We start from the raw sequence: 15130 nt of genomic DNA, 5'->3' as shown, positions 1-15130 counted from the left end.
TGTGGGGCCCTGCTCACCGAACCGACCCCCGCCCTGGGATTGATATGTTTCAGGGTCGACCTCATAAAAACAACCTTAGGAATGCATCGAGAATATCGAGACATTTCACGATGGAACTTCGGTCGAGAATATCCACGGACATGCACTTTATGATTTCGATGATATCAGGCGCACACTCAATGCAACACACATACATGTGCATGGTACGAAGCAGTCGGGCAAGATTAGATTTTAAACATAATTCCGAGATACCTACGCCAATAGGTTTTGCGCCTATTTATTAACCGCTTCTTTCTCTTCAACATGTCAGGATGCAGACGTCTGAAAAAAAGAACCACAACCAAAGCCTGAGCCGCGAACCAGGCAACATTACACCGCCGGGAAAACCGACGAGAGCGGAACTTGCCAGTACCACGAAGCCACGGCCATGGCGCCGACGCTCATGCCAAAGGCCATCAAAAAGTTGACATCATTGTTGTCCAACAAGTCCCACCCATTCTCAACCACCCTCGACGGCTTCCCGTCGCCAAAGCTGGGCCTGCGGTCCTTCTTGCGGGCCTCACCCTCCTTTGCCCCTGACGCCGACGCCGGGACCGTATCCTCCACCGCGGACGCTCCCTCGCCATGTAGCAAGGCGGCCTTGACGCCAACAGCCGCGTCGTGTTCGCGCTCGGAATGGTGGGAGCCGGCGTCGCTGGACACGAGCGCCCGCACGCCGCCCTCGCCTTCCACGATCTTGCCGCTGCGGACATCCTTGACGCTCGTCTGGAACAGCCCGCCCAGGATGCTGTCCACGACGCTGCCCAGGAGACCCCAGACCGTGAGGCCCAGAATCAGCGTCCGCCGCTGCTCGCTCGCCCACGGCGCTCCACCGCCCAGCTTTCCCGAGGTCTCGTCGGTGCAGAAAGGCAAGAACAGCATCGCGGCCGTGACAACGATGACGCTGCCGAGCAACCCGGCAGCAAGGCCCGTCAGAGTGACGCCGCCGTTGGTGCCGCGGGGGACCTTCCGGAGAGTGAGGCTGGTGATCAGTCGTGGTTGGCCGGTAGCCAGGATGCCCAGCTCGGAGCTGAGCGTGTCGGCCGCGACGCAGGCGTAGTTGGCGATGATGCCGACGACGAGGAGGTCGCCGCCCCAGGCGAAGCAGAGGCTGCCGGCATCGTTGCCGCCTGGCGAGGCGAGGAGGGTCTGCTCACGCGACCGTAGCTGGTAGGCGTGTAGCAACGAAAGAAGAGATGCGGTGAGCGAGTTGGCGAGCACCTGCACGTGATTCCGAGGACCCTCCGCGCCGGATCCGCCGCGGGACTTGAGGGTGAGATTGGCCTTGATGTTTTCCTTGACCTTTACGGGATTAGCAAATGAACGGCGCGTGGACGGGCTAATGGGGTGCGTACGTGAGTTGCTCGCGTCCCGGCCAGAAAGAAGACGACGAGAAGAACAAACGGCAGGTTCCACGGATGGACTGCATGCGCGATGGCCGTCAAGGTCGCGGCCAAGAGTCCACCAGGCGTTAGCGACTTTTTGGAATAGGCCCGGTACACGAGCATCAGCGTCCCGGGAATCGCAATAATGGGTTTCATTTTGTCTGAGCGCCGATCGGTCGAGAGGTAATTCGGTTCTCGGGAATTGGCAGGCGCGATCTATCGCATCGGGTGTTGGCGAGAAGATGCAGATGGAAAACTCGCGGACGAGGACTCGAGATGGACGGCTTGCCTCGAGCTTTCGTCAGCTGCCTTCTTGTACGCGTAATAATGCTCAGTATGGTACACAATTTGTGAAACAAATTACCTGGGTACTGAACCAGGACGTCCAGGGCAACATGGCCCGTGCCATCCTGATCGGAAGAGCTGTAACCCTAACCCTCCGACACAACCCCCTTGGTCCCCTGACCCGCTGACATCCTTTCAGCCCCTGAGTAAACAACATTTCAGTGACCTGCTCTATTCGTCGCTGTTTCGTCGGAGGGCCTTGGAAGTAGTTATCCGCCATAGTATAGTATGTGGCTCCCAGTCCAGCAACGTCATTTTCCATGCTCCAGCTTCCAACCTGCAGGCATTCAGGGGGCCGTGGACCGTCGCCATCGAATCGTGTTAGGTATCGAGGACTGTCGGCCGATGTTGGTTGCCGTTTGTCGAGAAGAACGCGGTAAGGAACGATGATTCTCCCGCCCTATAAACTGATGACCCCCAGTGCTGTCCCATTCGTCTTGCCTGACACCTAGCCAAGGGTCAAGGCTTTATCCTGTCCCACATCCTCAGTTTGGCCGTCGCCCATCTTGGTTTTGAGTGGCTCCATCAACATATGTCGTGACCATTCATGTTCTCTCTCCTTGTCATCTCATCCGGCATCGGGTGTCCTTCCATTCTTTTCATTCATCCCACCCCCCCTCCCACCACTCTTCCCACGCGGCCTTAACTGAATGCCAGGCCCACACGCCGTGTTGAACCTCGACCTGTTGTTGGGTGATGTTGTCCGTGATGTAAAAATTGGCTGTCGACCCACTTCGAAACGGGAGGCAATGTGATGTGGAAGTCGGCGTTGGAGGCGAATGAACCACACCACCATCACGAAAGAAGGTATGCGGGCCTGCCTTCTCATACCTTTGCCTGGATGTGCAGTGCCGGGGTGCTAGAGCCACCAGTGTCGTCGAGTAAGCCGCACATGTGAGAAGTAAAGGAGGCAAGAAGTCGTGGACCCCCAGTCCAAAATGGTTCCCCTGTCCCTCCTTTAATACCAACGGCGACAGTCATCCCCCCATCCCACCCGAGACCCGAGACCCGAGACTCATCTACCGTTCCGGGTTGGACGTCAACCAACAACCTTCATCCCTGTCGCCTCGTGCACATGGAACGGTGAATCTCAACGTTCGTGGGAGATCTCGATGTGTCGACGGCCGGCGGCATGCGGGTACGGGTAAGGGGGACAGGGTGCAATATATCGCACCGGTTGCCGATGGCATGCGAGGTAACCAACCGGTGGTGGTCACACGCATTCGACGTTACAACCCCTTTGTGTTTTGAGAAGGAAGGGAGATCCAAACATATTCTCGGGCGGGAGTCTGGAATTATGTTAGATATGTTCGTGCTCGCGTAGGGATAGTATCCGAAGGGACGGGGGGGCGGACATGACCACGGGAACTAAGCCAAGTAGGTGACGTACACCGACGATACCTGACAAGAGGCGTGCCCGGCATACTGATTTCATGTTCTTTTCGCACACCCCAGCAAGTAGGAACGAACTCGGGGCCTCGAATCTGTTTTCGGTTTCAACCGGTGTCTCGGTGCCGACAACCTGGCGTGTGTCGGTGGTTTGTCCGAAAACGCGGATCCGGACGCAGGGAGGTGCGAAGGTGAGGTGCTGAACTTGAAGATTGGTGATGGGTCGTTGATTCACCCAGGGGTTGTCTCTTATTGAACACAGTAGGCCAGTAGCCGGAAGATGTGCGGCTAACAGCGTTGGCGTGTAATTGCTACGTGACATCTGGGTCATTTTGAACAATGTCGAAGCGATGCTACAATCCATTCCCCCCATAAACTCTATCTCAACCCTTTCCTCGTCGTTTAGGGCTCAAGAATCCGGAAAGCTGGGATATGGCCTGACAACGCAACTATGTCTCGAGATTCCCTTACAGTCCGAGTCACAATATCCCTGAATATGTGTAACCGAGGCGCCTGCAGAATCTCAACGGTCAGGGCTTTTCCACCGTCTAGGAGAGCATGAGCCGGAGTTTGCTAGTTGTCAGCTGATAGGGAGAAGAACTGGACGTTCCCCATGTCATCACCGGTCGGACCAGCGCCTGCTTGGCCTTCCTCTCAGAGATTATCACAACTTTCAAGGGACGAACCCCAAGCTCGTAGAACCGCCGAGGGGAGTATCATCATGTGCGGGTCCGTGGCATTCTTTCGAGTTCTAGGCGTCTTGACACGGCCCCAAACTTAGCCGGAAGTTGAGGAACGGTTCGTGCAGGTAAGTTATTGTTTACCCATGCTGTACCGCTGAACACATTTTGATACGCTGGAGGTCTGCACTTCGGTACCGAACCGCAACAGAGAACGAGGTGCAGCGGAAGCCAACAGCCAACAGCCAACAGCCATCTCCGGCCGAGGAACTTGACACCCAAGAAATATCTGGACTCGGGCGGGCGAGCAAAGGGATGGTGAGTCCGAGCAATATTAACCCTCTGTTTAGCCGGTCGTTGGCGCGTTTTCGTGACCACAAACCGACATCGATAGACCATGACACCATTGAGTTGGAACCTGCTCGTCTCGCCTCGGCTAACACAAACAGAGAGTGGGTTCTGACTAGCGCGGCAGCATAACTAAAGCCAAAGCTCAATATCCAAAGAGAGTTACGATATAGCTCATTCTTCTGTATGTCCGTCCAGACACCCGAGTACCCGAACCGCAATCCGGGCCGCCCACTCAATCCGCACCCACCCATCGAGCCTCTCTGGGTATTCCTCTTCGTAAAATGCACGGTTCGGTCTCTTTGCGACGGCACGCTCACCGAACAGGCAAGGGGGCTTGAGAAGCCCCCCAAACAAACCGGAACGTAGGCCCGGGGCGTGATCTGTTCATGGTTTGGATCTAAGTGGGGTGGGGGTCCGATGGACGCGGCAAGTCGGCACAGCGGGATCTCGCCGAGAACCATCGCCACGCAGGCCGCGACCAGGGCGTGAGGGCCCAGCCTCGGAAGCACGGCGTCGAGCTGGCGGCCACGGACTGCAGTGGCCCATGGTGGTCCCCAACCAGCCACCGCCTGGAGCAAGCGATGGGATTCGTTAGCCATGGTCAAAAGTACACATGATGGGACGCTCAAGGATCGACTCGTCGGGTGCTCGCGTTGGGGATCCGGAAGGACGCCGATGCCTTGGACGTCCGGGATGTTCCCCAACGCAACCTCCCGCGACACAGCAGAAGAGATCAGCGACCGCCAGTGGCTGTAAGTTGTATAAGATGCATTACATGCCCGCTCAAAGGCGGCCTTCCAGGCGCGGCAGCAGACACGGGACGCTTGTCGAGTCGAACGATCCTGAGAGGCACTAAGACGGCTTCGGCCATGGCTGATGCCCGCGCTCGCAGCCGGTTGCATCCCGAAGAACGCTGTGTCACGTTTGGGTCCAATAGGGTATTTGGCAGCATCTTCACGACCGAAGTCAATCGCCAAAATGCGGCAGCATTGACGCGGGGCCGCGCTCCACCAGAGCCTCAAAGGCTTGTTCATTTCTGCTGACTCGCTACAAATCGCGTTGACAGATATTATCGTTTTCGTTGCTCGGGTACTGCCCAACCCGAGGGACTGTTAGTTCCGCTGATTGTCGAGTCATCTGTGGGGGCCGCAGTCAAATAGTCCTCAGTTTTGTTGGTGGCAGCTCGTAACGAGAGTCGTGACAGGTGGTTCAAGGCAACCAGATCAACAACCCACTCGACGGGTGATGCCGCGATTTGGCTAGAATACTTTCCTTCCTAGCTTGTATGACTTCAACCGATCTCTTGCTTTAGGGCGGCCATCTTGGGGAAGGCAGATATCTCATCAACATCGGGTGTATTGGAGCCACAATAGGCCGACAGCGGCGGCGGGAGACTCAGTTGTGACGGTCGATCAGCGCAACATAATGTTGGGATTCTCGCCACCGAGTGAGGGCCTCGGGGCGTCGAGGGTGTCTCGGCGAAACAGCTCGTGTCTTGAGAGAACATATCGGCTTCGTGGCGCGCAGAGTGCGCCCCTCGGTGGGGTATACACCAGTGAAGAGGCAACGAGCGACGGGCTTGGATACCGAATTTCGAGTGAGATGGCGGTAACTACCTCGAGGAGATGTTGGCTCGTCCACTGCTAAGCTTAAGTGACAGGTTTCAGAGGACTTCCTCTGGCTGTCCCGCCTTGTAGGTGTGTTAGTACGTAGCACAGCATTCACACCTCAGGTCACCAATGCCGAGGTACACCCATGCCCTTCTCTAGTCTCTTGAATCGGGAGTAGCGATGGCATGAAAGCCCCCCGATGATCCGCAGTTGTTGGGCGCCGTGTTGTGGTCGCTTTCAGACCGGCCCCGTCTGGGGCTGGGGGTCGCGCAGAATCGACGCTTAAACATCATTTGGCTGTAAATTAGCAGCTGGTAATGTCCCTCCACACCCGGCAGCTTCCATTCCCAGATAAACCCAGCGAACCCGCATCGAGATGCCGCGCGTGAGGTAGGCGATCTGACAAGGTTCCAGTATCGATCGATAAGAGGAGAAGCATAGGGGCGGTGAGGCCACGGTTACGAAAACAAGGAACTCTAGGAAGAGAGCGGTGGCGGCATGTCGCGGTAAGTGTAATGGAGGGTGTGCTTCTGCGAGTAGCCGAGCAGCTGTGTTCATACTGAGGCTGTGTCACGAGGAGCACTATGCGCCCTTCTGACGTGTCGCGACACGATTTTCTTAGAATCCCACGGTGGTTGCGCGAAGAAAATCAGGATGCCACAGCAGGGGGAAGGGTCAAGCAGGCAGAAGGGCCGTGCTTTGCTTGCCCTGCCGGCTTGGGAATATCCACTCCTTCCATCAGACGTTTGGTTTGCGCTTGCCTAATCTGGTTAACTGCTCCGCCACTTCTCGCATGGGTGTTCTCGGGTCTTTTTTAGGGGCGATCGCAGAAGCCACCGGCACCTTCCCGAGCCCACATCAGTTGGATGTCGTGGGGTCGAGGCCACGGACGATCTGGCCTTACTAGGGGGGGGGGCAATAAGATCGGCGTTCGGCAGAAAGCTTGACTTCATGTTGAACTCGCAAGGATCGGGGAACCAATGGCTTGGGAAAGTCGGCACTCCATGTCACATGTACTTGTATGTGTATCCTCATCCAAGGTCAGCAAGCAGCCGTTTTTTTTTGTTTTTTGTTTTACTTTTTTGCGGCTTCCGACTCCGAGTCGCGGTTGTGAAACCGTGGCGGGAAAGCAACTTCGATCTTGGTGATCTCGTGCAGAGAGGGTGCAGAGCGGGCGCGGCAGTTGACCAGAAACCCGCCATAAACCGACCTTAACTGCCAGTCACAATGAAAACCGCCTCGAAGCCCACAGGACTCGAGTCTCAATCGCACACCGTTGTTCGGAATTATCTGAGACAGGGGACAATGCTGTCTTGAGATCACCTTAAAACTCCCTCGAATCTCAGACATAAACCGCCGTCGGGATGCACGACGTTCCCAATTGGCATCTACGGCCCAAGACCGGCGAGGGAACATAACGATCAGCCTAGGAGGTAAAGTTGTTCTTACGCGGCAAGAAATGTTGGGATTACACCACTTACACCACCCTGACATTGCCTCGGGCCATCAGAATCCCGTCGGCATGATTGCTGTTACCAAGGCGGTGCTGATTTCTCAGCAACTGGCTCGGTCAAGCACGAATCCATCAACGACCCCGAAGTAAACCCAACCCCATGCAATGCGAGTCGCTGTTCATCCAGTCGCTTCATCGCGGAGCCCACCCGGCCGTTTCGGCGAGTGTGGTGGAGCCCCGGGACCGGGCACGGCATCCGTATCTGGAAAGACAGGGTACTCGTTCCGTGCCCCAATTGGCCGGCGATCACGAGTCCTCGGCCAACGACAAGATGGGATCTGGATGTGCAGGAACCGGTCAGTCTGTGGGCGTCACCCGATTGCATCTACCTCAGCTCCTGCTCTTTGAGTCCAGCCCGACGCCCGGTGGTTCTCGGCTTGCTGATTACTTGCAGCGTTTTCACCGATGGGTCCCACAAGCCCAGAGAATAATGCGATTCAGCCTATCGATGCCGCGCCCGAGAACCAGCCGTCTCCCCCGGATACACAGCAGTAGTCAGCACTGAGGAAGCAAACAGCGGGCTTATTTTTAGTTGTTCCGCAATTTGCTCGTTATTGCCAGGACTGGCCGACGACCTCTGGAGTTCCCGTGGCTACGGAGACGAAGCCGGAAGCGGGACTGCACACGGGACGGCGTCCACCTTCTAGATTGTGTGCCAACTCCTCCCCAGCACCAGTTGGCATTGTTTCCCTTCTTTTTTTTTTTTCAAGTCTTGTGCAACTGGCAAAATGTGTATGGTTTGCCATGGAGATCCCGACTTGGTATTCTGAGCCTTCTTCTGCAGCCCTGTTCACATGTTCAGAAATGAAATCTTTCTGGGCGTCCTACCTACATACCCGCCCAATAGTGCGTTTTCAGGTGTAGGCACCCCAATCGTGGGGGTCCATGTAGCAATCGTGACCCAATCGCCTCTTCATAACAACTTCGTTTTCTAGGACTGCCTATTTGGTACTCCCATTTAACCGTATCGCGCAATGCGAGCGACTCCTAGTAATGGCCGTCATAGTAGCAGCAGCGATATCAGAAAGGGTGACAATTCATTCCCAGGTCCCCGGAATGAGTTAGCCGCAATAAGCTCCCGCGAACTCGGATGCCAACATTAGCGCATCTTCCCCGCCATGCTTTATGAGACCCAGGTTGGATCCCGATAACGTTTTCTGGAGTTCCCGGGAGAGAGGAATTGAGACCGACGCCTAGATTTGATATGGTTAGGATACCCCAGTCCGAAAGTCCCCATCCCGGTGTCAATCCGGGGAAGGTTGCGGCCTGAAGACCGCCGCTCTTTTCCTGACCGCAATCGAAGATGCCCGTGCTCTATTTTCTTTCACTTTCTTATTGACAACAAGCACGAAAACACGAGAACACGAGAGTACTCGTGCCCTCCCTACCCAAGGTACCTAAATGATGACATCAAGCGGCTTGCCGATGTCGATGAAAGTAGGTATGGAGTCTGTCACCATAATGCGCAGTTTTGGTGTTTCCAGCCGAAACGAAGACCAAACTAACGGCAACCCGAAAGGGAATGGGCCCGAAGGAGATAAGGGCAGCAGCAGTTTGAGCGCGTGGCAATGACGGGCCGTCCTCTCACGAGCACAGCGTTGCAAAGGACGGGAGTCCCGGCAAAAGGGCTGTCCCGTGTTTACAGTTTGACGGGGGGAGATGGGGGGCCCAAGCAAGCCGCCCATCTTGGGTGGTACTTTCCTACCTGCCTACCTTGGCGTTACGGAACAGGAACTCTGAAAGCCGCGGGACGGGAGAGAGGAATGAGGGGTGGCACTTGCCGGTGGTTGACCCGCCCGCACTGCAGGCACGGAGCCACGCAGGCAGGCACCGTCTAGGTAGGGAAGGCGTGGCCGTATCAGAAAGCCGATCATTCGGGCTGATCGCCAATCTTCCCAATACCTAGGTTCCATTGTTTCAACCTCTTTTTTCTGGTACATACAAGATCGAGCCTTGCATACCGAGGTAGGCCTGGCCCTACCTCATTCGACTCGGCTTGACGCCAACGTGCCCGAGGCGGCCAAGGGCGGGTTTTCCGCAGTGCCTGATTTTGCCCGCATTGATGTACCGTGGTTGACCTGACGCCTCGTACCGGCGCGAAATTTATCCCAACAGACGATGGCCGCTGCATCATGAACGTGAGCGACGCGGGCGTGAAGAGGTGAGAGAGAATACACTCGCAAAATTATTATGGACAGAAAACACAGTTGACACATTCCCGGTGACAGGCGTACCTAACTACTAGTAGATTGAATGTATCGTTGTCGGCGGCGGCCGATGATGCTCTAAAGAGGCATGCGGGACCTGTCGTCGCACCGAGGTACATTCAGACCCGTATCGTCGTTCCCGGTTCCACGGTGCAGGTTCTCTCCTGCACCCCCGCCCTTACGCCCCGCTCTCCTGAGCTCGATGTTACAGTCATTGCAGCTCCTTCTCATGGAGCTGAATGCACGCGATTTCCAAGCGGTCCGTTAAGGTACCGTGCCTGCCGTCTCGCACCTGAGGGCCATGACTGGGAAAGGGCGGTCTCCATACGACATCCGTTTCCCTATCATTGGTCCCGTCTTCGAGCCTGGAACAAGGGTAAGTGGTTCATGGCACCTACCTGGAAGAGAAAACCCATGCTTCTGCGGCCGTGAATCAGCTTGCTGTTCCGTTCGGATCTTAAGGGTGCTCTTGCATACGCCCACATGGGATCGTCAACGCGTGCTATGCTGCCATGCTGGCAGGTCTCAGTTGCTTGATGAGTTGGTTGCTCTCTGCGTGTTGCACATACCGCTGGTTCGAGCTCAGTTCTGCGTCTCGACCTTCCGCATTCACCTCGCCAGACCTTGGAACTGTCTTGCCCCCGCACCCAGGGCTGCTCTAAAACAAACTCAAAACCACCTACTGTTTCTCACCCGGTTCTAGTGGGCATTGCAGTAAATCACGGTTATCTAAAGCAGACTTGTGGTTTTTCTTTGGATGCTCTGGCAGCCGCTATACGACATAGCGGAAAGAAGACGCCGGCTCCTTCTCGGGAGGTCAGGTCCAGTCACATATCACATCGCCCGGCCGGCTGGTGCATCAAAAGGCGCACCTTCTTGGCTTCTTTAGGAACCGACTTCCCGAACCGACTTTCTTCGCTCCCTTCTTGTCCTGTTGGGCCCCAATTCCGCTAAAGCTCGTGGCCGCCAGCTTACAGCACTTGACGTCCCGGCTCTGGACTCCGCGCCTGTTTCCATCCTCGCACCCGCTCCGGCATCACTGACCCGAAAGGACTGTTCGGAGCTAAGGCAGGTATGTAGCAACGTGAGAAACGTGCCTTGACCACGGCGCCTCTTTTAGACGGCGGCTGAACACTGTTGACGACTTGGTTGGCCAGACTTTGCTTCTTCGCTGTCTTACACTGCGGGTACGTACCACAACAATAACCACCACTACGCCCAGTTCTTTCACACAGACCATGCCCACCTCTCTCTACAGATACATACGCACGCCAGATCCTGGTCCCCTGCTCCACCCATAGCCCATGTCACCACCCCCTTGTCGATTGGACCGCCTCCTGTGAGCTCAGCTTGCCGCAGCTCCGCCTCCGTCTGAACACTTGCGAACACTCGCAGGCGAGAGATGTCTTGTCACCATTTCCGATATTGAGAAGAGAACCCCATCCGGCAACTCTCGTCCTGACCCCCCGTCTCGGATGAAATCTTTGTTCTGCCCCCCAGCACTGCGCCAGCTCCCACTACCGAGCTTCTCCACTCCCTGATCGACCTTCCTCGCTATCTTGAACATCCCTCTCACATCCTTCTTTTCTGTTGCTCAACACAGTCTTACTTATCTCGAACGGTAGTCATCGTCGAAAACCGTTCTCAGACCGAGCCAGCACTGGCCCAACTACGGCGTGCCACTAGGTTGGTCCCGTCCCGGCCCACGGCCTCTACACACCGTCAACGGCACCATCACATTCGGCTCATCTTCTCGGGCTCGTCCGAGATGCCAGCCTCCAAAACGCCAGACCTTGAACCAAGCAAGCAGAAGGCGGCCGAAAGAGTCTACTGTACCTACTGCGGGAAGGGGTTCTCCCGCAAGGAGCACCTGGAGCGACACTTACCGACTCGTGAGCAACCAAGTGTTTATGAATTCGTGCACTCGTACTGACGCTTTACGCCAACCCAGATACCAACGTCAAGCCACACTGCTGCAGCGTGTGTCGGCTGGGCTTTTCCCGACGGCAAGTACAACGTGCCCTTCCAACTACCTACCCAAGCCGTGAAAAGGGGTAGGGCGGTGAGTCTAATGTGCCTCTCCAACAGAGACCTGCTCCAAAGGCACTTTTCCACATACCACGAACACAAAGACCCCATGGGAACCTTGCCGGGAGGACTGCCACCAGCCGCTGGGCGGACACCCATTGCGTGTCAAAACTGCGCAAGCGCAAAGACAGGCTGCGACAAGAAAGTCCCGTGTACGAGATGTAGCGAAAAGAACCTGGTATGCGAGGCCCGGTTCGCGAGGCGATCATCCAAGGCCGCTATGCGCGCAGCGCAGGCGACAGCGCAAGCAAGCGCCACATTTCAAAACCCACTCGCTGAGTCGGACCAGCGAGCACACCCGCCAGGGGCCGCCAACCCTGCGCTTAGGGATGCCAGCCAGACCGGTGTAAAGGCAGAGGGTAACGGATCCCCCTCCGTAATTGTCGCTGTCCTGGGCACTCGGGATGAGGGCCCCCCCTCCGAGGCCTCGCCGTTGCATCATCCTCAGCTTCACCTTGGGGGTTTCCCGTCACCTCACACAAGGGTGGACAGTGGCTTGGACGACTTCATGCCTATGAGCAATGACTTCGCAATTCCAGAGGCTGCATACCAGGACTTTATCTCTTGGCCCGAGATACACATGGACCTTGACAGCTACCACTGTACCCCTCCACTCGGTAGGCCACGAGACATGTCAATACCTGGCGTTTCCGCCTTCAGCGGGATCCCATCTCCCCCGGAGGTTATGGTGTCATCTTCTAGGACTTCCAACACGCCAGGAACCGACATGATGTCCGTCGATTACGAGACCGGCTTGAAGGCCTCGGACTTTGCGATGGCGGCCCCGGTTGACAACCCAATCCCCGAGTTCGAGGTGGTGCTCGTTGCCGAAGGGGCGTGGAACTTCGCGCGGTGCAACCCCCCCGCCTTTACCGGAAACTGCCCGCGTACGGCGATTGTGCATCTCGAGTGCCTGGAGCAAAAGTCGAAGCAGGAAGGGACATGGGGCGCGCTGGAAAAGCACATGGAACAGTTGGACTGGGATGTGCCTGACTTGGCGTCGGTCGTACCTCTAAGTTCTCGAACACGAGACAAGATGCTCGCCATTACGCAGAGCTTTCTTCACAAGGCTCTGGATATCCATCGTGGAGGCCATGCTGGATACTCGAAACAGGGATATTCCCGCGCCGGAGATTGCAACTTCATCGTTCTCCCGCCCTCCAAGATCCTCGAGTACTTCTTGCGCAGCTATGTCCGCAGCTTATCGGTCTACTACCCGTTGGTGGCTGCGGGTTGCGTGGACCCGAATGAGATGTTGCAGAACAACCAGGCATCGACGCTACTTGTGCTCCTCATGATCGCCCAGGGCGCAGCTACTATGCCAATCCCTGAGGCCCGCCATCTCTCCGCGGGGCTAGCCGAGACCTGCCGCATTTCGCTCTTCGACATCGTTGAGAAGGACGTCGAACTCTCGGCTGACCCCACCGCACTTCGCTGTGCGCTACTGTTTATCGTTCTCGGCTCCTGGAGCGGGGACAAGTGGCTCATGGACATTGCCATGGGGCAACGGGGAATGTACATGTCGGTGAGTAATGAATACAGGAGCGCGCCGTGATATGTGCCGATACTGATTGTTTGCTTTCCAAGATGCTCAAGCACGCTGGTATGCTGGAACCGGAAACTCTGGCCATGCCGGAGTTTGGGGATGCCGTAAACATCGAGTTCCAATGGCGCTCCTGGGTTCAGCGTGAGACCCGGAACAGGTATGCCGCACCCATCGCCCCGTTGACTCCCAGCATTATGCCACAGGCTTACATGTCATTGTAGATTGGTCTACAACTACGTTATGCTTGACCAAGAGCTTGGTCTATTTCACGATACGGCCCCCCTGTTTGCCATCACAGAACTCCAGTGCCCACTGCCCGCGCCCGAGGTGCTGTGGATGTCGACCAACTCAGATGAATGGTTTACGGCAATGCAGTCGCTGCATGATTGCACGGCCAATGTTAACCCACAGCTTCTCAGCACTACGTCGGCTGCTCCATCTCTCTACGAGCTCTTTCAGGATTTCCTTCAAGACAACCTCTTGGGGCGGCAACCTGGTGTCTCTCCACAGCAACTGAGGTTGATCTTACACCCGCTACAGGCCATGATCCATCATTTTCGCCAGATGGTTTTATGCTTTTCCACGGCATTCGGTACACCACACGCCAACGGGTGCTCGGTAAACAGAGGCTCAATGCTCCACCGGCTGGATGAGATGCAGGTCTTGCTGCAGCGGTGGTACGACATTACCACGAGCCACAGCAAAGAGAACCCGGCCTGTCCCGTTACCCGGTGCAACTTAATTCTTTACCATCTCGTCTACCTCAACGCTATCACCGACTTCCCCGAAATTGAGCGTTTGGCTCGCCGTGAGGGGTTCGGTGGGCTGCACTGGGAGTTATCAATGCGCCACGCGAAGTGCATTTTCCAGCGCCAAAAGGCCATAATCCACTGCGGGCAGGTTATCCGGCTGTTGCGCACCATGCCTAGGGACCGCCGACCAGTCTGGTGGTCAGCCGCCATGTACCGAGCCATGCTGATCCTGTGGGCGGACAGCATCTCAAGGGTCGATCCCGATATCCAAGCCAATAAGCATGGCAATATCGGGGTGCAAGACTCTAGCCCAGTCATGATTGATCAACTGACCCTCGAGGATCCCGCCATCATCAACTACATGTGGAGCGGTGAGGGTGTGCCCGTGTTGGTGCCTCCGAGAGGAGCTCCGGTTGCCGTGACCGACCCCACTGGCATTCTGGGGTGTGCTGTCAGGAACATTGAGACCTGCTACGGCTCGCGCATCGGGGATGGGATCAAACGGAAGCTGATTTCTCTGGGGGATAACTGGAATCTGAATGTCTTGGGGGGGTCTCCTTGCTAGCGCCGAGATGTCCAGAGCCACTGTTTTTCTCGGTTTCTGTTCTTTTCAAACGCCCAGGTCTACACGGCGGCTTAGTATCAAGAGCGGGTGTTGGCGTTTGGGGTTGGTAGGGTTGAGTGGTACTGATCACAACACTCCCCGCTCGGGTGGGCGCGATATCATTTGCTTGAAGATAATAATGGGGTTTGTCTTAATACCATAGTGGATTTAGGTCCGAAACTACGACAACCATCTGGCACTTACCGCCACTTTCCGATTCACGTTATGGATTATGTTGTGTTTCTGAGACAGTCAAGAGCTTCTCCTCGGCCTAGCAAGTGGTTTCGTCACACATAATCACACATGAGAAACAGAGAGTCTACGAACGGCATGCAACAACAACCGAAACCGGGCCAGATTGAAACACTCGAGGTGTCTCACATCACACAGTCTTCGATCCATCACACCAGTCCACGCCTTTCTGACCATGGATGTCTTGGAGTTCGGCAAGTGACCATGCACACACAATGGCGCAATATGAGAGGCCGTTCCAGTCACCTGGCAGTTGAGACCACGACGATAAGTCAATTCAACAACACAGCAGCTCGGTCAAATCAGAGAGGCAGACAGGCGGTCAGTCAGTCACTTGTCTTGTAAGCGCCAGCAAGTCCCGTGATGACG

The 15130-nt window shown here is 56.1% G+C and overlaps 2 protein-coding genes across 2 annotated transcripts; one reads left to right on the top strand and one right to left on the bottom strand.

Moving 5' to 3' along the window:
* Window positions 1-76: 76 nt before the first annotated feature.
* On the bottom strand, window positions 77-1784 carry B0H64DRAFT_383444 (integral membrane protein DUF92-domain-containing protein). The gene is made up of 2 exons (XM_062802951.1): window positions 1395-1784; window positions 77-1341 (listed from the first exon to the last, which is right to left on the bottom strand). Exons 1-2 carry the CDS (start codon window positions 1578-1580, stop codon window positions 370-372), a joined length of 1158 nt encoding a protein of 385 aa, XP_062664921.1. The 5' UTR covers window positions 1581-1784; the 3' UTR covers window positions 77-369.
* A 10033-nt stretch (window positions 1785-11817) lies between these two features.
* On the top strand, window positions 11818-14696 carry B0H64DRAFT_450201 (uncharacterized protein). Its single transcript, XM_062807127.1, has 3 exons — window positions 11818-13132; window positions 13195-13310; window positions 13375-14696. The coding sequence occupies exons 1-3, from the start codon at window positions 11828-11830 to the stop codon at window positions 14468-14470; spliced, it is 2517 nt and encodes an 838-aa protein (XP_062664920.1). The 5' UTR covers window positions 11818-11827; the 3' UTR covers window positions 14471-14696.
* Window positions 14697-15130: the final 434 nt, after the last annotated feature.

This window comes from Chaetomium fimeti, assembly GCF_033439085.1.
Source record: "Chaetomium fimeti strain CBS 168.71 chromosome Unknown B0H64scaffold_1, whole genome shotgun sequence".
Taxonomy (NCBI): domain Eukaryota; kingdom Fungi; phylum Ascomycota; class Sordariomycetes; order Sordariales; family Chaetomiaceae; genus Chaetomium; species Chaetomium fimeti.
Note: the sequence above shows the minus strand (reverse complement) of the source record. Positions and strands in the feature narration are given on the sequence as shown.